Source organism: Felis catus, chromosome C1, assembly GCF_018350175.1.
Source record: "Felis catus isolate Fca126 chromosome C1, F.catus_Fca126_mat1.0, whole genome shotgun sequence".
Taxonomy (NCBI): domain Eukaryota; kingdom Metazoa; phylum Chordata; class Mammalia; order Carnivora; family Felidae; genus Felis; species Felis catus.
The window spans coordinates 14228963-14251443 of NC_058375.1; the positions used below are offsets into that span (position 1 = coordinate 14228963).

The 22481-nt window shown below is 45.8% G+C and overlaps 1 protein-coding gene across 1 annotated transcript in view; it reads left to right on the plus strand.

Annotated features, from left to right (window-relative positions):
• Positions 1-14098: 14098 nt before the first annotated feature.
• Positions 14099-22481, plus strand: part of MICOS10 (mitochondrial contact site and cristae organizing system subunit 10) — a 35062-nt gene continuing 26679 nt past the window's right edge. Inside the window, exon 1 of the mRNA XM_011284573.4 lies at positions 14099-14275. Within this exon, the coding sequence (XP_011282875.1) occupies positions 14212-14275 (64 nt within the window). The 5' untranslated portion in view covers positions 14099-14211. The remainder of the gene's footprint in view (positions 14276-22481) is intronic.

Consider the following 22481-nt stretch of genomic DNA (forward strand, 5'->3'; position numbering starts at 1 on the left):
ATTTATTCAAAGAATGGGAGCCTCTTTTAATGTTTAGTCACATTAAAAGCCAAAGTCAACTATTTTTATTCAAAAGATCCGAGTGACGTAAATTTCAGAGGCAAGTTCAGCCACGAGTCAGCTTATCTTCCTCCTTGGGGAAGAGAGCAGCCATCGCCTGGCTGGTCTCCCTCCTCCCGTCTTGCGGTGTCCCTCTCTCTGAGATAGAGTAGGGAAGGAGCAAAAGAGTTTGCATCGGCCAGAGCCATAGCCACTATGCCCTACTGGCAAGATCTTAGTTTTGGAGTCAGAGAGAGCCTGCGTTGAAATTCTACACCCTCCCCTGCTTCCCTTATCTGTAAAAGTGGGTAGGTAAGAAGGCTCAGGCCAGATGGCTATTAGAAGAATAAAAGAAGCAACACATTGAGAGTGCTTTGCACCCAAAAGATGCTAAAGAGAATTGTGAGATCCCTTTTCCTTCTCTCTTCTTGTATCCCTCTCCTGCGTTTGGCTTCAAGATGAAGACAGAAGTATCTGAGCTCTCAGGACGAATGGTCCCTATCTGAGCATCCTGCATCACCAAAAGGGAAAGTCGGACTGCAATTCTCATTAATCTACACGACCTGCTGGGACGCCTGGCTGGCTCAGTCGGTGGAGCATGCGACTCTTGATCTCGGGGTTGTGAGTTTGAGCCCCACGTTGGGTGTAGAGGTTACTTAAATAAACCTTAAAAAAAAATCTATACAACCTTCCCCCTGCATCCGTAAAGCAGGTTGAGGGAACTACACCTGCCCCCAATTTACAGATCGAGAATTGGAAGTGTCAGGTACCATCCCCGGAGCATCAAACGAGCACTTTACAGTTTATAACAGCTCAGCCCTCAGGCTCTCGAGGAGGAAGCTCGCTCGGAAATTTTCAGATGGGCCGCGGAGGAGATAACGTCAAATTGTCCGTCCACCGTGATCCTTTCCAGTGATGTGGGCAGCGTATTCAAGCTGGGGCAAGTTCAACTCACCAGAAGCATCCGCCATTTGTCTCGGGAATCCTTCCAGGCCACCTCCTTGGTTTTCCACCCTGCTACTCTTTGTTCATAAATTTCTCAGTCCTCAACGTTCTTTGTTTTGGCTCCATACTATGGCTCCCATCCTCCACCCGCCTCTGTGCTGGATGGTCCTCTGGGCTTGACTCACTCTCCCGGCTCTCAGCAACCACACGGATCCGAGTCGTTGCTCGGTCTTTGTGCGGCAGTCTCCCACACTGCTCCCACCAGTGAGAAGCAGCCCATCTGTCAGAGCTGCTGGATGTGCCCCGCCCCTCACCAGGACCACAGGGGTCACGGTGGCTGCCAGTTTCAAGATGGCAGGGTGAGGGCATCTCTGCCCGCCCCCCCCCATCGTTAAAAAGCACTCCAAAACAGGATATGAAAACAAAACTATTGTTTATTAAGCCAGGAGAAAACAGCAGCCCCTGATCACACAGGGATCAGGAAAGAAGAAAGGGCCAAGCACCCCATGAAGGGGCAGGCATCCATGTAGACATCAGAGCATTCTCCCAGAAATACCAGACTAGACTGGGAAGACAGAGGGTTCCTCTTGGGCATTTCTTTGTCTGCGGAGCTTAGCATAGGACTAATCAAACTCAAGGGGAACAGTTAGAAATGGTTTTCCTATGTTGCTAAGTGGAGCTGCTTTTATTTCTCTCAGAGAGAGGGCCCCTCCACACCCAGATGCCCAAGAAGAAAACCATGAGCAATAATACCCTGGCCTTGATATTTAGCATTTCGTTGCTTCAAATATTGTTACAAATTCGCGGAAATCTGCTCTTTCATTAGCTCAGTCTTGGTCTTTCATTATTTTCACATGAACTTGGTTCCTACGGCAGTCAGGACTTGATAATTACATTTAGCTCTTTGCCAGTACGAGTAAGGAACCAGGTAACAGCCCTGACATTTAATATTTAATTGTTTTTGATCAGCATTAATTAGTCGCAGATGCACACCAGATTCCCATTGAATTAAATACCCTTGGGAACATATTGCGGGCTCAGGGACTCTAACCACATCAAAAAGTAAACGTTCAACTTTAGAAGTTGGGCCCTGGAGACCCAGGCATGCATGGAGAAGAAATTCCAGATGTCTCGCATTCTCCCTCTTTCGTCAGAAGTAAACCTCCTCCTTCCAGCCCCGTGGAGTCTAAAACCTCAGGGTTCTGCGGGGGGGGGGGGGGGGGGGGGACTTCCAGGCCACGTCCTCTGTCTACACCACCAGTTTCACCCTTTTGGCTGAGTCATTCCCATCTGCCTACCAACACGAGGACTCTCTCTGACCCTAAACACCTGCTCTGGACGCCACCGCCTCTCACGCTATTACCCCTTTTCTTTACTCCTCCGTAGAGAAGAGCTCGTGGAAAAGGTTGTGTACACTTACATTTCCAATGCGTCTCCTCCTGGTCAAGCCCACTGTCTTCGGTCTTTGGCTCCGACCCCTCCAAGGAAACTGTCCTTGTCAAGGTAACCAAAAGAACCACCCTTGGTGCGAAATCCAATGGTCGGGTCTTCGTCTCCCTTCAGCCAGGTCCTTCACATTCTCTTTCTTGATGCATTTTTTTTTTCCTTCATTTGGCTTCCAGGAAACCATTCCTGTTGGATTGCCTCCCACCCACGGGCGTTCCTTCTGATTCTTGTTCACGGATTCAACCTCCTCTCCTGAGCCTCTGAATGTTACAGCGCTGTGGGCTCAGCGCTCAGTCTTCCTTTCTCCTCTGACGATGCTCGTTCCTTAGGTGATCTCAGAGAAGCACACACATGCATCGAACCCCCCATTTTTATCTCCGGCACCGACCTCTCCCTTGCTTTCTCTGCATTTCCACTTGAATGTTGGCTGAGCCTCGGTGCCTTAGAAATCAGAGACTGAGGGGGCACCTGCGTGGCTTACTTGGTTGAGCCTCCAGCTTCAGCTCAGGTCATGATCTCGTGGTTCGTGACTTTGAGCCCGTGTCAGGCTCTGTGCCGACAGCTCGGAGCCTGGAGCCTGCTTTGGATTCTGTGTCTCTATCTCTCTCTGCCCCTCCCATGCTCACGCTCTCTGTCTCTCTCTCTCTCTCAAAAATAAATAAACATTAAAAAAATTAAAAAAAAGAAATCAGGCCACACTCACACTTGGGCCCGCTCTACAGGAGAAGCGTAATCCCAGGGCGGAGAGAGAAGGAAAAGGGAAATGAGGCAGGGAAGGAGGGAAAGCAAACACAAGGCAGTGTGTTATCTAGCCAGCCACATGTTCACAAGACAACACGGCTAGTGGCTCAGTCACACGGGAACATTTCCAGAGAGGCTGGGTGTGTGTGTGTTGGGAGGGACCACAGCACCTCAGTGCTGCCTCTCAGGAAGGAGGTTTATTTCTGGCCGGCAGAAGGAAAAAGAATCCTTCTGTTGGCTCCTTCTTATCTCTCGTCCCTCAGTGATAAAAGCTTCCCCCTGCACTTGTGGGTTGTGGTCCCGGCCTTTGTGGACTCTTTCGGATGCCGGCTCTCTCAGCCCTGGTTGAGAAATTAATTTAGGCTTTGAAGTGTTTGGAGGAACTATAGCCTCAGTGTCTGGACATGTGGGCCCCGTGGGGGGTGCTTATGCAGGTCCTGGTACAGCAGGCGTGATGGGGACGAGCTGGAGCCCGGTCCTTGCAACGGGAGAGACTGGGGCAGCAGTCTCAGCAAGAGGCCACTAGCTGTGGTGGCCACGTCCTTTGAGTGTGCAGTCAAGGGGGATGGGGAGGATGAGGGTTGGAGAAATATGGGGCAGCACATGAACTGGGTCTCCTAGGCAGTCCAAACTTAAGCTAGCCAGAACCGAATTCCTGTACCTGTTCCTCCACACAAAATCCTTTTTCCTGTTTTGGTGTGTGTGTGTGTGTGTGTGTGTGTGTGTGAGCTTTGATTCCTCTCTTTCCACTTGCTCACTCCCAAAATCTTACAACCCTCCTTAAGTCCTCTTTCTTTTTTCCTCCAACCCACATTCCATCTATTAGCAAATCCTCTCAGCTCTACCTTCAAAATATACCCGGAAGTCTCCTTTCCCATAATTCTTAGATGATCGCAGCTCTCAGCTTCTGTCTTTGTCCCAACATTCTGTTCTGAACACAATGGTAAGAGTCATGCTTTTCAAACACAAGTGAGATGGTTATTCCTCCCCTCAAGCCTTTAATGTCTTCCTGTCTCACTCAGAGTAAAACCAGGCTTTGCCATGGCCTACAAGGTTCTGGGCTGTCTGCTTCAAAAAAAAAATTTTTTTTAACGTTTATTTATTTTTGAGACAGAGAGAGAGAGAGCATGAACAGGGGAGGGGCAGAGAGAGAGGGAGACACAGAATCTGAAACAGGCTCCAGGCTCTGAGCCGTCAGCACGGAGCCCGACACGGGGCTCAAACTCACGGACCATGAGATCATGACCTGAGCCGAAGTCGGACGCTTAACCGACCTAGCCACCCAGGCGCCCCCGGGCTATCTGCTTCTACCACACCTCCAATTTTATCTCCTGTTTGCATACTCTGTTCCAACCACACTGTGTCTTTGCAGGACCAAGCAGACTCCTACACCAGGGCCTTTGTACCTGTTCCTCTCTGTGCCTACAAGACTCTCTCCCCGTTATCTGTGTGGCTTCCTTCCTCAGTCCTTCAGAGACTCTAACCTTGTGTTCCACTACTTCTCAACTGGAAAAGGCTCCATGGAGGAAGGGGCCGAAGGATGGGAAAGATAGGAAAGCAGGAAGGAAGAAATGGTCCCTTCAGGAGCTTGGTGGAAAGCCCAAAGCATTTGCAGGGATAGTTTGGCCAACAAGGAGACCTTCTATATGGGAGAAAGGCCCATGAAAAGAAAGAATTGAAGGGGGAACCGTTTTTGAAGGGCTTTGAACGCTAGGTAAAGGAGAGAGTTGTTTATTCTATAGGCAAAGTCATCCAACTGAGAGTCAAAGTCCGTTCATTTAAGTTTCCATTGAAAAATCTCTTCCAACTGGGACCTCTGAGTCATTGTCTGCTCTGGTGGTATCAACATAGCCACGAAGGAAGCAAGAGAAACCAGCATTGACAAAGGCACAACAAAGCTGAGAAAAATATGTGTTCCTGAGAAGAATCTTCTGGGCCCATTCAGGAGGTTGATAGGAGAAGCTAGTCTTCCCCAGAACCACTGTTTGAGAGCTTACATATCCCATGATTGGCAACTGAGGGTTGGAAATGGGATTTCAAAACCAACCCAATAGGGAGAACACGGGAAGCTTGGTGTCCTCTCTGGGTGCTCTTGGGTCAGGCCTACCAGACTCAACCACTTGGCTCTCTTGACAACCGGTGTTGTAAGGTCAAGGAGGTCAGCGACTGTGGGTACCACTGCCCTCTGCTGGAGGGACTGGAGTCCTCCTCAAGACCTGTACTTGGATCCAAGTCAGTGGTTCTTAACTTTCTTTGGATTCTGGGTCCCTTTGAGAATATGAGGCAAGCTATGGACTTAGAGAAAAAAAGGTATGACCTCATACATGAAGACATGCGGAGAGTTACAAGGATTTGTAGAAAGACCCTCTGAAACCCATCCATCAACCCCCCTGGTAAAAGTATAACTTTTCTTTTTCTTATTCATGTATTCATTTAGATTGTTTTAAATTAAAGCATAGTTGACATACAGTGTTACATTAGTTTCAGGTGTACAACAGAGTGATTTGACAAGTCTATATGCTATGGTATCTACGCTCACCGGAAGTGTGGCCACCTGTCACCATACAGTGCTATGACAATATCATTGACTAAATTTCCTGCGCTCTGCCCTTTATTCTTGTGATTGACTCACTCCATAACTGGAACTCTGCCTCTCCCATTCCCTTCATTCATTTTGCCCATCCCCCCAACCCCTCCGCTCTGGCAACCACCAGTTTGTTCTCTGCACACATGGGTCTGTTTCTGCTTTTTTGTTTGTTTGTTTGTTCATTGTTTTGCTTAGATTCCACACATAAGTCTAATCATAGGGCATGTGTCTTTCTCTGACGTATTTCACTTCGCGTAATACTCTCTAGTTCCATCCATGTTGTTTCAATGGCAAGATCTCATTCTTTTTTGGGACTGAGTCATATCCCATTGTATAAATACATCACATCTTCTTTATCCACTCATCTGTGGATGGACACTTGAGTTGCTTCTATGCCTTGGCTCTTGCAAATATGCTACAATAAACATAGGGGTGCATAGATCTTTTCAAATTAGTGTTTCTGTTTTCTTTGGGTAAATACCCAGTAGCAGACCGACTAGATCATATGGTATTTCGATTTTTAATTTAAAAAATTATTTTTATTTACTTTTACAGAGAGAGAAAGAGAACCTGAGTGGGGGAGGGGCAGAGAGCGAGGGAGAGAGAGAATCCCAAGCAGGCTCTGTGCTGTCAGCGCAGAGCCCAATGTGGGGCTTGAACTCACAAACCCTCAAGATCATGACCTGAGGCAAAGTTGGATGCTCAGCTGACTGAGCGACCCAGGTGCCCCTCTATTTTTAATTTTTTAAGGAACCTCCATCCTGTTTTTTTCAGTGGCTATACTGACTTACATTCCCATAAAGGTGTCACATTAGAAGCAGACAGACCTAAGTGCCAGGTCAGGGCTAAGACACCCCACCTCTTTGGCTGTGAGTCAGAAGAGAAATAAAGAAGAGGTTACCCAACACATTTTTCTGCCGAGAATGCCTTTTCCCCTCCTTGGATCCCATATTCAGAAATATTTTCTCTACCAAACGAGTTGTGTTGACTAAGAAATCCCACATTTTTTATTAACCAAACGGAACAGACAAGTGAGCTGGTAACCTCATCGTGGCTGAATTCATCTAATCCAGACAAAAATCAAAGCTAATTCGATATTAAGTTAGCCAGGGGAGCTGTCCTATGGACAAATCCATGGGTTTGGTTGGCCCTTGAGATACCAACACTCGAGCTATAACGATTACGTGTAGCACCAACTGTTATTCTCAAGCTCGCACACTTAAATCCAAACTAATTCAGTGATGGTATCTGTCTCCAATTCACACTCTCTCACAAGTCCCTTTCCACGCCCCTTGAGTGTGTACCTTCAAATGCAGGTAAATGCACCTTTCAATGTATTTTTCCAAGCATTCCCTTAGACTCCAACTTTCTCCGAGGTTAATCCAAACACCTACTGACTGCAAAGCTACACTTGGGGCGCCCGGGTGGCTCAGTCGGTTAAGCATCCGACTTCGGCTCAGGTCATGATCTCGCGGTCTGTGGGTTCGAGCCCCGTGTCGGGCTCCGTGCTGACAGCTCAGAGCCTGGAGCCTGTTTCAGATTCTGTGTCTCCCTCTTTCTCTGACCCTCCCCTGTTCATGCTCTCTCTCTCTCTGTCTCAAAAATAAACAAATGTTAAAAAAGAAATTAAAAAAAAAAGCTACACTTAAGTCTGTTCTTGTTGTTACTCTTGAGCCAGGTCCCACCCAAGACCCTCTGGCCTCCAAGGCAGGGCTATGTGAGGGCACAGAGCATCAGTTGAGCACCACTTAGTACCTGGTGTGGCTAGTGCTAGAGATGTAAAAAAGGGAAAAAACATCATTCCTGCTCCTCATCCATTATTTCAAGAAATATTAATTAAATGCCTTCAATGTTATCAGACGCTATGTGATGCACTAGGGATATAGTGGCAAGGAAATCCCTGCTTTTGTGGAACTTAAGGTCTGGTGGGACAAATAGGGCAGGGGAGGGAGAGGAGAGGAGTAAATGAACAAAGAAGATGTTTGCAATTTTTAAAAATTTAAATTTGCTTATTTGGGGGAGAGACAGAGACAGTGCAAGTGGGGGAGAGGCAGAGAGAGAGAATCCCAAGCAGGCTCTGCACTGCCAGCACAGAGCCCGATGTGGGGCTTGAACCCACAAAACCATGAGACCATGACTGAGCCGAAGCCAGGAGTTGGAGACGCTTAACCAACTGAGCCACCCAGGCACCCCGTCGTTTGCAAGTTTTGATATGCACTAGAAAGGAAACAGAGAGGGTGATGGGGCCAGAGAGTGAATGAAGGCAAAGCAAGGATCTCTCATGGGATTATCAGCCAGGGTCCTGGTAGGAAACATGGGGTACGCTCACAGCGGGACACGGAGGGGAGTTTAATACCTTGGAATTAGTAACAGTGGGAGCCATTACCAGCATTATGTCCACCTACAAAAGGAAGAAGGGAGAGCTGATGGGGGGGCCCATTTGGTGAGAGCTGCCACATGTATGTACACAACGACCAATCAGTGGCAGTGTAGACTGGGATCCAGCTCGAGACTTCCAGCGGCATAGACGGGGATCCAGCTCGCGATTTCCAGTCTAGTGCGTTCCCCGTGAGCTTAGTTTCTCGCAGTTACCGTAACAAAGTATCTCAGACTGGATGGCTTAAAACAACAGCACTATTATTCTCAGTGCTAGAGGCTAGAAGTCCAAAATCAAGGTGTCTGCAGGGTTGGCTTCTTCTTGGTGGCTCAGAGGGAGAATCTGTTTCATGCCTGTCTTCTAGTTGCCAGTGATGGCCAGCGGTCCTTGGTATCCCTTGGCTTGCTGCCACATAAGTCCAATTTCTGCCTTCATTGTCACTCGGCCATCGTCCCCGTGTCTGCTTGTGTTCGTATTTCTTCTCCCCTTTTCTTGTTTTTAATGTTTATTTATTTCTGAGAGAGAGAGAGAGAGAGAGAGAGAGAGAGAGAGAGAAAGAGAGCGCAAATGTGGGAGAGGCCGAGAGAGAAAGGGAGACACAGAATCCGAAGCAGGCTCCAGGCTCTGAGCTGTCAGCACAGAGCCTGATGCGGGGGCTCGAACCCATGAACTTCGAGATCATGGCCTGAGCTGAAGTCAGACGCTTAACTGATTGAGCCACCTAGTCAGCCCCATATTTCTTCTCCTCTTATGAGGACACTAGTCATTTTGGATTTAGGGTTCCCTTTATGATCTAATCTTAACTAGTAACATCTTCAGTGACCCTATTTCCAAATAAGGTTGTATCCTGAGGTTTCAGGAAGGACATGAATTTGGAGGGACGGTACAGTACACCTGCTTCTTTCTTCTTCTTTTTTTTTTTTTTTAAGTTTATTTAAAACTTTAAAACTAACAGCTGCCTGACCTGGGGCTCGAACACATGAACCATGAGATCATGACCTGAGCCCAAACCAAGAGTTGGATGCTTAATGGCCCGAGCCACTCGGACACCCCACCTGCTTCTTTGCAAAGCATTAAGTTTGCAAAATGTCTTTGTCATCTTCTCCTCTTTCTGGGACCCTTTCATGCCATTTGAACCCCCCACTCCTGCTATAGTATGTGTTCAGAACACATGAGTGAGTAGCTTCATCACTTGAAGAAGCAAGGATTGTCCCAGTGAGATGTCGCTGCACACCTACAAGATGGGCAACAATTTTAGAGTGTAACCACAAATCAACTTTTGGGGAGGATGGCAACCGGTGCGATCACTTTGGGATAAAGGTGTCAGTGTCTCGTAAAGCTGGAGATAAGCACACTCTAGTGCCTTCCTTGGTTACATGTGCTACAAAAATATGACAGTGCGCATCAGGACACATGTGCAAGAATAAGATGCTTTTTTGGTAATAATCCCCAAGTGGAAACAACTAAATATCCATGGGGCTGCTTTTGCTGTATCTCAAAGGGGTTGGACTATCGTGTTTTCCGTAGAATATAATGGAATACTGTATAGTAATGAATCAATTATGTACACACAACACAGATGAATCTCAGGGCGCCTGGGTGGCTCAGTTGGTTGGGCGTCCGACTTCGGCTCAGGTCATGATCTCGCGGTCCATGAGTTTGAGCCCCACGTTGGGCTCCGGGCTGACAGCTCAGAGCCTGGAGTCTGTTTCGGATTCTGTGTCTCCCTCTCTCTCTGACCCTCCCCTGCTCATGCTCTGTCTGTCTCTCTCTGTCCCAAAAATAAATAAACGTTAAAAAAACAAAAACAAAAACAAAAACACAGATGAATCTTAAAGCATACTAATGAACAAAAGAAGCCAATACCATAAAGCGAGATTCCGTTTATATCAAGTTCCAAACTGGGCAAAATTAAACCGTGTGTTTTAAGGATGTAGGATCAGATGACAACACTTAAAGAAAAGCAAGGAAATGAATGACGTACAAGTCAGGATAGTCCTATGCTTGTAGGGAGGTAAGGGATGTGATCTGGCAAAGGGCTCACCCAGGAGTTGGCTTCTGAGGTGCTAGAATGTTCCTTTTACAACAGTTTATTTGTTACATGGCATTTATGCTTTCAGCACTTTTCTGTGTGCTTGTTACATTCCACACAAACACATGTAAAATATGGGGGAAGAGCTCCTGGGCTTTGGAACTAGACAAAGAAGCTACTTAGTAGCTGTGCTGTTGAGCTCTGGACACATCACCTTTTAAAGGGGCAAAACCAACCCGTCTTGGAGAGGGGAGACTTGAAACAAAAGCGTGTGAATCTCCTTGTAAGAAAGTTCACTTTTAATTACAGGGAAGTTGAAAAAAACCTACTGGAATCTAAAAAGGACCTTTATTTATGCAGGTGCTGTGCGGTAAAATATTCTAATCCGCGTTGTTAATGAAGCTGGATTTACAACCTAGTAAACTAAACAAAGAGCTTATGTTTAGTTGAGTAACCAGTTGAGGGTGAAATCTAGTGTGCCTAAAGTGACAGTTTTCGCTTTTTTTATTTGTCTTCTATTCAGTGTAAAAAGATGCCGACTCTCTTGCTGTGAAATCACTTTATTCTAAGACACTGTCTTTACCCATCTGAAGTACAAACTTCATCTTTGGGAAACTTGTTTCATATGGTTGGGAGGAGTCCTAGCCAAGTGCCCGTTAGGAACCAAGCACTTGTAGTTTGTAGTTATTAAAACATTTTGTCATGACGCTGTTACCCTTTGAAGACCTCCTTACTTTGTGTTTGTGAAACAAGATGTTGTTCCAGGATCATCTCATATTTTCCCTGCTCCAGCCCTGGAGTCTTAGTTTTCTAAGGAGTCCCAGGTCCCTTAAGTACAGAATGGTATTTATTTGTTTGTTTGTTTGTTTGTTTGTTTTCCCAAGCAGGCTCTGTGCCGTCAGTGCAGAGCCTGAAGTGGGGCTCGAACCCATGAACGAAGAGCTCATGATCTGAGCCGAAATCCAGAGCATGATGCTTAACTGACTGAGCCACCCAGGTGCCCCGAGAATGGTATTTAGAAGCCAAGAGCTAGGCTTGCTCATTGCTACTGATGTGTGTTGTTGCTTTTAGGCTCTCTCAGCAGACAAGATCAGGAAACACACACACACACACACACACACACACACACACACACACATTTATATCTATCTCTGTTAAATTAAACATGAGTTCATTCTGACACATTCAATTCTAATCCAATAGCAAAGAGTTCTTGCAAGGGTTATCCTGTTCCATGTTTGTACCCCCCTTCTCCAGCATTGGGAAATTTATTTTTTTTTAGTGTTTATTTATTTATTTTGGGAGAGAGAGGGGGTGGGACAGAGAGAGAATCCCAGCAGGCTCCTCACGGTCAGCTCAGAGCCCGATGCAGGACTCCGTCTCACGGACTGTGAGATCACGACCTGAGCTGAAACCAAGAGTTGGACGTTTAACTGACTGAGCCACGTAGGCTCATTTCACCCAGGGAATCTACTTTTAATCATTTCAAATATGCTTGCTTATAATGAATGTATTGCTGTTTTTAAAAAATATGTATGTTCCACACTTGTACACTTGTATTGGTCTTTGTTCTCCAAGAGCTATAAAAACTCCAGACTTTTTATTTATTTTATTCATTCAACCAACATGTATTTATCAAGCAAATGTGTCAGATAATGTTCTAGGGGTGGGGCTACAGCAGTGAACGAAATATTGTGTTGGTAAAAGAACCGTGGAAAGAGAGAGTAATGGATAGAAGGCTAGGAGACAGCAAAGCTGGGATCTGAACTCAGACAGCCTGGCTCCAGAATTTAGGCTATACCATCTGCCTCTGATTGCTTTTGTAAGTTGCTCTCTGCCTTCTACAAAAGTTTACAACTCTCTTGAATCCAATAAAAATGCCTCTGTCAGTTTCTAAATGTACACAATGCACAGCCTTGTGAATCTCCCACATTTCTTCTCTGAGACTCAGTTTCCAAATTTGGGAAAATGAAGGTAGTCATTTCGACCTGCTGTGAGGATAAATGAAATTATATGAGATGCCTGGTGCTATTTGTGACGGATCATAGGTACTTAATGACGTTAATTTTTTTTCTTTTTCAACACGAATGCTATACTATACCATTTCCCCAGAACAGAGAGGGTTTTTTGGTTTTGTTTTTTATTGTTTGTTTGTTTGGTTAACTAGGCTCCACACCCAATGTCGGGACCTGAACTCATGATCCTGAGATCAAGAGTTGTAGGCTTGATTGACTGAGCCAGCCAGGTGCCGCAAGAGTTTTTTACTCTAATTCATTCAATCAATCAATCATTCATTTATACATTTATTCATTCTTACATCCATTCAAAAAGCATTTATTGAGAATGCAATATATATCAGGCCCTCTGCTAGGCATTGTGGATACAGAAATGACACAGCCCTCATTCCCAAAGAGCTCACAGTCAAGAGATAAACAAAGAATTACAACACAATCTGATATGTAGCTCGGATGAGAGTTAGAGAAGTGGTCATGGAGGAAGGCTTCCTGAAGGAAGAGGCTTTGTCACAGCAAGGACTGGTACAGCAGTTCTGCTGTTAAAGTTGCCAAGAATAAATGAATAAATTAATGGGTGAATGAATTCAATTCAGTTTACCAAGGACTTCATAGAAGATCCTACTGCCCATGGCATTGTGCTCTGAACAGGGAGTGTGCAGATGGAGAGGGGCAGCTCAGGCCTTTAATGAGCTTCAAGTTTCACTGGCAGACACAAACATCTATAAAGAGATGTTTTGGGGCACCTGGGTGGCTCAGTCAGTGAAGTGTCCCGCTCTTGATTTTGGCTCAGGTCATGATCTCACAGTTCGTGGGGTTGAGCCCCAAGTGGGGCTCCATGCTGACAGCTGCAGTCTGTTTGGGATTCATTCTCTCTCTCTCTCTTTCCCTCTGCCCCTCCCCAGCTTGCACTCCTTCTCAAAATAAACTCAAAAAGAGAGAGAGAGAGAGAGAGAGAGAGAGAGAGAGAGAGAGGATGTTTCAATAGCATGTAGAGAATTCTATAGGGTAGGCAAGCTGCTTTGATAATAAGAATACAGAGGGGGTTCTAAGCTCTATTAGTAGCTGAAGGGTGACTCTAAGGTTTTAATGTAGGCTTCCTAGAATGAACTTCTTGAGTCTTGGATATATTCAGCAGGTGAATAGAAGTCATTGACAGCTTCGAATCAGAGGACTAATATGGTCAAATTTGTATTTGTGGTAGGATGGGGGGTGCAAAAGGGAAAGAAAGTCTAAAATCAACGACACCAGCAAGGAGGCTGAATTATGAAAAAGAGGCTTGTGGTGGACGTTTGATCCGGAAACAGAATTTGACAGTGGTTGCAATTCTCAGGGAGAGTATGTAGACATCAAGGTTGACGGATGTGCTTCTTGGAACCAACACTCTTTAAGCAGCTGGCAGAGAAAAAGCTGGAAGGACACCTAAAGAGGAGAGTCCGGAGCAGAACCTGGGAGTCCGAATGAATAAGGAGAAGACGCAGACAAGGAGGACCAGGAAGGAGGGCGCAGTTGTGCCCAGTGCTGTATAAAGAAAGGTTCCAAAGCATCCGTTCGATCTGGCCTAGGTGACCTATGCCAGAACAGTCTCCGTGTTAGTGGTGCAGGCGGGAGTCCCACTGCAATAAACAGTGAATGAGGGAGTAGAAAAAGTGAATGAAGAAACCAAGCGCTGTGCCCTCACTTGCCCTGGGAAATTCCAGGGCCGACGTCGGGAGCTGGTGCGGAGGAAGGGCCTTCCCGACAGGGCTCGGGATGCAGCCTGGGAAGCCTGTCAGCCTCCCAGCCCTCAGGTAGGCGCGGCTCCAAGGTCAGGGTCACCTCGGGCCTCCAGGCAACCCGTCACCTTGACGACCAACTGGAAAAAAAAAAAAACAACCCGGAAGGGGCGGAAGCATTCAGGTTATCTCGCGATATGTGGCAGTCCGGGGCCGGCCTTCCGGGCCTGGAGGCCGAGGCCGGCTCTCGCGAGACTTGCCTGGAATCGAAGCGCGGGGCCCGACCTTAAGGAAAGTGGGAGCTGCGGGTGGGGAACATGTCGGACTCCGAGCTCGGCAGGAAGTGGGACCGGTGCATGGCGGATGCGGTCGTGAAGATAGGTGAGAAGCTTCTCGCCCCTGCAGGCCCCTCCCGGAGCGGAGCGGCCGGCTCCAGGCCCCGCTGACCAGGAGAGCGGGAGGGAAGCCCCTGGGGAGGTCAGGCCGACCGGCCTGGTCCAGCCCCTCCAGCCAGGGAGAGCTGCCCGAGCCGGGCGGGGGGTCACTCGGGCGGCGGGGGCCCCGGCCGGAGGACCCTGGGCGTCCGCGCGAGGTGGGAGGGGAGGAGTCGCAGCCCCGAGGGAATAGGGGACGGTCGGGCTGGCAGGTGGCAGGAGAGGTGCAGAGCTCATCGAGTAAAAAGCGGTCTGCAGGGCACAACCTCGTGCCGGAGGCTGGAAATTCTCCTCGGGGGCCGCATCTCCCGCACGGGGAGTGGAGCCGGGTCAGGGTCACAATGCTGTCCTGCCGAGACAAGTGCCATCTAAAGAAGGTCATGGGGAGCGTTTTATAGACAGGCCCTCACGGGAGTTGCTGTCATTCCCGAGTTGTATTTATTTGATTATCTGATTTATTGGCATCAGAGTAGTCTGCGCCCTGAAATTGGAGACATAGTGATCTGGAAGGAGAATAGCCCAGGGAAATAAGAGATTGGACACTTCTTGGTTCTCGATGTAACTACGCGGAGCCTGTTAACATGTGCTCAGTGACGACACAGATTATGAAGTCACTGCATGGAGGGGAGGGGAAAGACGGAAGCTAATTTATTGAGCGTGTACTAAGTGCCAGACACTGCGCTCGGTGCGCAACTTAATACATTATCTCACACCGGTAGTGAAACCGGGAGGCAGGTGAACGAATTGGTCCAGGGTCTAATAAATGACAAAGTTTCTAATAAGTAGCAAAGTTGGAAACTTAACTCAGGTTTTCTGGCTTCAAGCCTCATGCTCGCTCTTTGATACTAATTTTTATTATCCAGATTTGATATTTTTGTATGGAAAATTTAAGAGGATTTAAGATTGTGCCCATTGAATGAAAATGTTGAAAGAGATTTAAGATGATAAGCACCATGAGAACAGAGATGCTTTCTGGTTTATTCATTGCTGTATCTCCTGCCCCTTTCTAGGTTTTCCAGTGCTTAATAAAAATTGTTGAGAATAAGTTAATAAGTGGAGTACTACTTACTAGATCAAAGCTGTCACTTCACCCTTGAATTTACTTACCAGCTGTGTGATTTGGGGCAAGTTGTTTAACCCTCTCGCCCTCTTGTTTCCTCATTTGTAAATGGACAGTAGTAATTATTACTATCTCACAGAAGACTGCGAGTTAAGTCTTAAGTAAAGGCTTGAGTATGAACCACTGAAGAATGAGTTATTCTGTAAGTGAGCCAAGAAATACAGTTTTTGTGATTGTAAACAGCTCACATTTAGGGGTGAAGATGTAACCGTGGATATCATATGGCCACAATAAGGGAGGTGCGTGGGTGGGTTAGTGGGTTGCATGTCCAATTCTTGATCTCAGCTCAGGTGATGATCTCCCAGTTCCCGGGATCGAGCCCTGAGTTGGGCTCTGTGCAGACAGCATGGAGCCTGCTTGGAATTCTCTCTCTCCCTCTCTCTCTGCCCCTCCCCAGCTTAGACGTGCTCTCTCTCTCTCTCTCTCTCTCTCTCTCTCTCTCTCTCTCTTCCTCTAAATAAATAAATAAATAAATAAATAAATAAATAAATAAAAACCAAGCCACAGGAAGTATTACACAGTATAATGGCGGTAGTTAAGAGGGGGAGGCAGACAGCTGAGTTGGAAATTACCAACTCTCGCCCTTCACCCCCATCCTCTACTTTTGTAGCTTTGGGTAGGCTCGCTTCCTTCACTATGAAATGGAGATTAAAAAAAAAACCCAAAACAGATTTACCTAAAAGGATTAGGAAGATTGAAGGATAGTGAAGTAATAAGATACTTAGCCCGGTGCCTGGCACTTCCACAGTCAGCAGACGGTAGTCGTAATCACTGTTGGTATTGATATTGTTGTGCTGCTCAGGATCACCTGAGGCAGTGAGTAGCGTCACTGTCATTCATGAGGTCGGACACTGGTTGGGGGTGGGGGATACAGGGGTGAAACAGTTAAATGGGGGCACAGTGATACACGATTACAGATAAAAGTTAAAAAGAGTGACTCAGGCTCCTTCTGCTGTAGAGCTGTTATAAACCAGGTAAGTGCCATGATGGGCTGAGGTCATCCAGCGAGAGTTTGCAAGGAAAATGGGCTTTCACCTGACCTTTGGAGAATGACTTGGACTTGGATAGGCCGGGAGGGTGGGGGAATTTGAACAGAGGCCCGGTTGAACTTTTGTAGAGCAGGACACTGAAGCGTGGAGAGGTTAAGAAGCTAGGTGTGGAGGAGCAGGGGTTAGAACGCAGCTATTCTGAAGTCAGCATCCCTCCTCCCTGAAGAAGGGTGGTTTAGGTGGAGTCAGAATTGTGAAATGTCTTAGAGAAATTCCACTTTGTCTTAAAGGCTTTTGAGCTGCCTTTGGCTTTTTCACATGCGTTCTGCGTATTCCACACAGGCTGTCTTAAAAATCTTGTTACCCTCTGCCTCTAGGGCTCATTAGTTCTAGGTTGGTGTAGAATCATGGGATGGTTTTAAGCAACAAATGTTTACTGGGTTCCGGGCCAGTCAGTGGGCAAATGGAGAAGCAGAAGGCATTTCATTTGCCTCAACAGGGAATTGATGTGATATCAATGGAATTTTGGTATGATTGTTCTGGCAGTGTTTTATAAAGAACAGATCAGGAGTTGAGGAAGCCAACGGTACTGTGAGTGTGGAGCAGTGAACGCCTGCACTGTTAGACCAGAAAGGAATGAGTGTATTTGAGAAACTTCAGACTTTGTTCCCCATTTATAAAATGGAGACAGAAATTCCCACCTCCTCTAGGCTAGAACAGTGCCAAATTCATAGTAGGAACCCAGTAAATGCTGTTTTCTTCATCTTTCTCTCCAAATGGTTAGCTTTGCCTTATTCCATTTCTTGCAAAGAGGACTCCAAGGTTAGAATGTGGTTAAGGGGTGATTCATTGGTCAGAACTTGGAAGTAAAAAGTAACAAGACTCATAACTGATCACGGGGGTGGCAGGAGAGAGACCAATGAGAGCAAAGATCGTGATTTTGGTTGCTTTTCTGCTTACATGGTTGAATTGTTTGAGAATGATCATGCAGTTGAGAAGGAGGCTTTAATTTTGCAGAAGACACTGAGTTCAGATCTGCAGGGCACAGTCCCTTTAGCAGGGGGACTTAGAGAAAGGGCGTAAGAGGGATGAAGCACCAAAGCACTTGGGGAGGCTTTAGTCTGAGAGATCTTTGAGACGGTGCAGACGCACACACTCTGTAGTGAGTGTAGGTTCCTATTCCCGTAGGCAGTGAGGTTATGGAACTCTAAACCTCTGGCTGCTTGCTTCCTGGTCCTGCACAACAGAGGTGGAGACTCAGAGCGGCGGCCTGCGGTAAGATAGGTTTTATAGCAGATGCAGGCAGGGAAGAAGGGCCAACAACGGGCTTTCAGCTTGGATCTTGGTAATGTCATGCTCTGGCTTGACCGAGACGGAAGGGAAGCCAGGGTGAATGGACAGCTCCCTTTGTGAGCTCTTCTCTGGCTGCCTTAGACCTGAAGTGTTTTTGTTCTCTTCTCACTGGTTTGCTAAAGAATGACTATTTTCATTGCTCGTGTTTAGCTTAGAGGTAATACGTCTGAGTTAAAGAGCACATAAGCTTGTACTTTAGACAGTTCTTAAAACAAAACAAAACAAACAAACAAAAAAACCCCCCAAACTGCCCTTCAAGGATCTCTTACTCTGAAGCTTGGGCAGTGCCTCAACAGAAAAGTCTCCTATGATTTCGTCCTGTAGGAAGAGCTATATTTACTTACGAATACCTTTCCCCTGCCCTTCGCAATTTTATTTTCCCTGTTAATTTTGGTTTAAAAATATCTATTTTGTGTGCGCAGTAGGATAGGTGGTTTCTAATATGGTTTGACCTAATATATTGAACCCATGAATCAAACAAAACAAAACAAAACACATGCTTCCCTGTAATAGGCACAATAGGCCATTGTTCCTGACACATCTGTTTCTCTCTTTCAGCTCTTGTTCCTTTCTTTTCCTTTCTCCCCCTCACATTTTTACCCTTCTCTTTGGCCTCTGTTCTTATTCCTGCCACTCATATGCATTGCCTAGTTTCTCCATAAAGTTTGAAATTAATGCATCTTTTTTTTTTTAATAAACTTGTTCGCGTTGAATAAGTGCCCTGTTTGTTCTCCTTCACAGCACTGATTTTTCTTAATAGCACATATCACCATCTGAAATTTGCGATTTGTTTCTTTACTTGAATGTGAACTCATGAGACTCAGAGACTTTTTTTTTGTTCACTGTTGATCCCCTAACCCCTGGCCTAGAGGAGGCATACAATAATTACTGTTAAATGAATGACATGTATTGCTGAGAATTTTGCAGACTACATTCTCTGCCCATATTTGCTCCTCCTCAGTGTGTTTATTAACTGAATGAATTAGCATTTAAATTAAAAAGCTGGAGTAGATTTCATGTGAATTTCTGCCAGTTCACATCTTCCATCATGTGTCCCTGTGATCTTGGGACTTTTACCAACTTTTTATTTCATCTGGGGATATAAATGATTGTCAGTAGATCTCAATAATAAACTAGTATTAGAGATGCCTGGGAGTAGTCAGCAAAGAAACATGAAGCAGAGAGCACTTTTGTATTTGAACAAGTAGAGGGTGATGTTGGTTTAAGTCGTAGTGCCAAAGCCTTATTGCAGGAAATTAAAAAGGAGTGAAGAATATTACATTTTATGAATGGCATGTTCCATTAGGTTTTTTTTTTTTTTTTTTTTAAGTTTATTTCTTTATTTTGAGAGAGACAGAGCTCAAGCTGGGGCAAGGGCAGAGAGAGAGGGAGAATCTTAAGCAGGTTGCAGTGGTCAGCACAGAGCCCAGTGTGGGGCTGGAACCCATGAAACCGTGAGATCATGACCTGAGCCAAAATCAAGAGTCGGACGCCCAACTGACTGAGCCACCCACGTGGCCCATATTCCGTTAGTTTTTATATAAATGCATCATTAATGGTTTTTTGCTAATTTTATGGATTTATTGTGTTTTTTTTTTTTTTAAGTTTATTTATTTTGAGAGAGAGAGAGGGAGAGAGAATATCCCAAGCAGGCTCTGTGCTGTCAGCGCAGCGCCCATCTCAGGGCTCGATCCTATGAACTGCAAGATCATGACCTGAGCTGAAACCAAGAGTCAGACGCTTCACAGACTGAGCCACCAGGCACCCCTTATGGATATATTTTTAGGTTTTATCAGATTTCTTGAATGCTCTGGTTTTCTTTCCCTACTCCGTTCACGGGCTGTGTTGTCTGTTTTCCTTGTACGTACTGAGTAATTTGTCTCGTGTGTACCCACGTGAATAAATCACACATTCTTGTTAACAAGAGTAGAAAGCATTGTGTCCTGCCAAAATAGAGGGCTTAAAAGCTCTGGGACAGGCTGGTGCCCTCAGCTTGTGCTCGTCACTCTGGACTGGATGGGCAGTTGTATGTTTTCTGTTTCCCTGGGAAAATAAGATTCCCGATGAGAAAATCCCAGCTATGAGACTTAGGGAGGTACTTCCCTGTGACTTGAGAATTGGGAGCACTGCCACTGCCCCCAGAGCCTTGTTCTAGTTCACTCAAGTGCTAGGTCTGTGCATGCCAGGCTACGACCTCACAGCAAGCTGATGTCTGTGTGAGTGGCCAAGGTTGCAGATTTGCCTGAGGAAGCTTTGAGGAACATCCGATTCTGGTACTCCCCGGGTTCACATGGGGGTCCTGGCATCCCTAGTATGACTTGAAAAGTTCTAAAATTGACTGTATCCCTTTTCCCCACGTTTCGTTCCCACTGTGAGGCCAGAGTATGGAATATCTAGTCTTCTAACCTGTGAATGGGTGGGGAGATCTCAAAGAGATCTTAGTTTTCTTAGTAGCAAGGAAAAGTGCAAGCCATGGACATTTGCAAGCACCCTTAGAATGTATTCCATTCAGTGGACTGTGGGGGCATTGGCATTCTTGTGCTTTTCCTTTCCTTGATTTGTTTTCACTAGAAATGAATATACCAAAAAATAAAACAAAAGAAAACAAAAAAAAGAAAACAATATACTAAGGGGTGTGCACCTGGCTCAGTCAGTAAAGTGTGTGACTCTTGATCTCGGGGGCCTGAGTTTGAGCCCCACGTTGGGTGTAGAATTTACTGGAAGGAAGGAAGGAAGGAAGGAAGGAAAGAAGGAAGGAAGGAAAGAAGGAAGGAAGGAAGGAAGGAAGAAGGGAAGGAAGGAAGGAAGAAAGATAGATACAAGTAAGTACCTATCTGTGCCTCAGTTTCTTCATCTATAGAATGGTAGTACCTTCCTCAGAGGGTTGTTATGAGTAAGGATAAAATGAAATACTCTCTATAGAGCCGATTAAGATATTACCTGTATTTGAAAAATATTAGCTCCAAGCATGTAAATGAAGAATAGCAGTCATAAGTTAAAATAGGTAACACGTTTGCTTTTATTTTGCTATTGTGGGTAGTACTGAAGCCTAATGATCAGTATTGCAGCTTATATATATACTAGCAATCATTCGTGTATATGTCCCCAAACAATTTCATACCAGGCCTTGTGGAAAGCCTGGGGGGTGAAGTGCACAGATAGTAGGCACTGGCCTTACCCTGGCTCACCTTCTGGAAGGAGGAGTTCCATCTTGGAGAATATGTTGGCATTTAGTAGGTGGACCGGGTGGACAATTGTATTCTAGGCCTTGGAAACTGTCCAGGCGGTGTCCCAGAGGACAGAGAGGCTTTGACTTGTTCAGGGAATGATGATAATGGCTACCATTTATTGGACACTGTGCCAGATCCTGGCATCTTACGTTACATTTTACATACATTATCTCAATTCTTTAAAAAAAAGTTTTGTTTTGTTTTTTAATGTTTATTTTAGGCAGATGGAGAGAGAGAGAGAGAGAGAGAGAGAGAGACAGACAGACAGACAGACACAGAGACGGAGACAGAGCATGAGCCGGGGAGGGGCAGAGAGAGGGGGAAACAGAATCCGAAGCAGGCTCCGGGCTCCTAACTGTCAGCACAGAGCCCGACGCGGGGCTCGAACTCCTGAATCGTGAGATCATGACCTGAACCAAAGTCGGACACTTAACTGACTGAGCCACTCAGGTGCCCCTATCTCATTTAATTCTTATACCCTTATGGGTACTCTCCCCTTTTTTCCCCATTTTTTTTTATTGTGATGAAATATACCATCTGAGCCATTTAAAATGTATAATTAAATGATATTCAATACGTTCATAATGTTGTGCGGTTCTTGCCACCATCCATCTCCATAACTCTTCATTTTGTAAAACTGTAACTCCGTTTACCCATTTAACAACAACTCCCTCCAGCCCCTGGCAACCTCCATTCTTTCTGTCTCTGATTTTGTCTACTCTAAGTACTTCATATACATCGAATCATACAGCCCTTGTCTTTTTGAGACCGGTCTCTTTCACTTTGTGTGATGCCCTCAAGGTTCATCCATGTTGTAGGATATATCAGAATTTCCTTCCTTTTTAGGTCTGAATAAGATTCCACTGTGTGTGTGTGTGTGTGTGTGTGTGTGTGTGTGTGTGTGTGTGTGTGGCATTTTGCTTATTCACCTGTCGATGGGCACTGTTGTGAATAACGCTGCTATGAACATGGGTATACAGCTGACCTTGCTTTCAGTTCTCTTGGGTATGTACCCAGAAGTGGAATTGCTGGATCATATTGTAATTCTGTTTTTTACCATTTTGAGGATCTGCCCTCCTGTTTTCCACAGCAGCTGTACCATTTTACATTCCCACCTGTACTGCACAAGAGTCCCAATTACTTCACATCCTCACTGACACTTGTTATTTCCTTCCTTCCTTTCTTTTTATTTTAAAGTTTATTTATTTATTTTGAGGGAGAGAGCGCACGCACACCCTGCTCATGAATGAGATCATGACCTGAGCTGAAATCAAGAGTTGGATGCTCAACAGACTGAGCCCCCAGGCATCCCCCATTTCTTCTTTTCTTTTTTTTTTTTAATATTTATTTTTGAAAGAGGGAAAACGAGCACCTGGGGGAAGGGCAGAGAGAGAAGGAAGCACAGACTCTGAAGCAGGCTCTAGGCTCTGAGCTGTCAGCACAGAGCCCAACGCGGGGCTC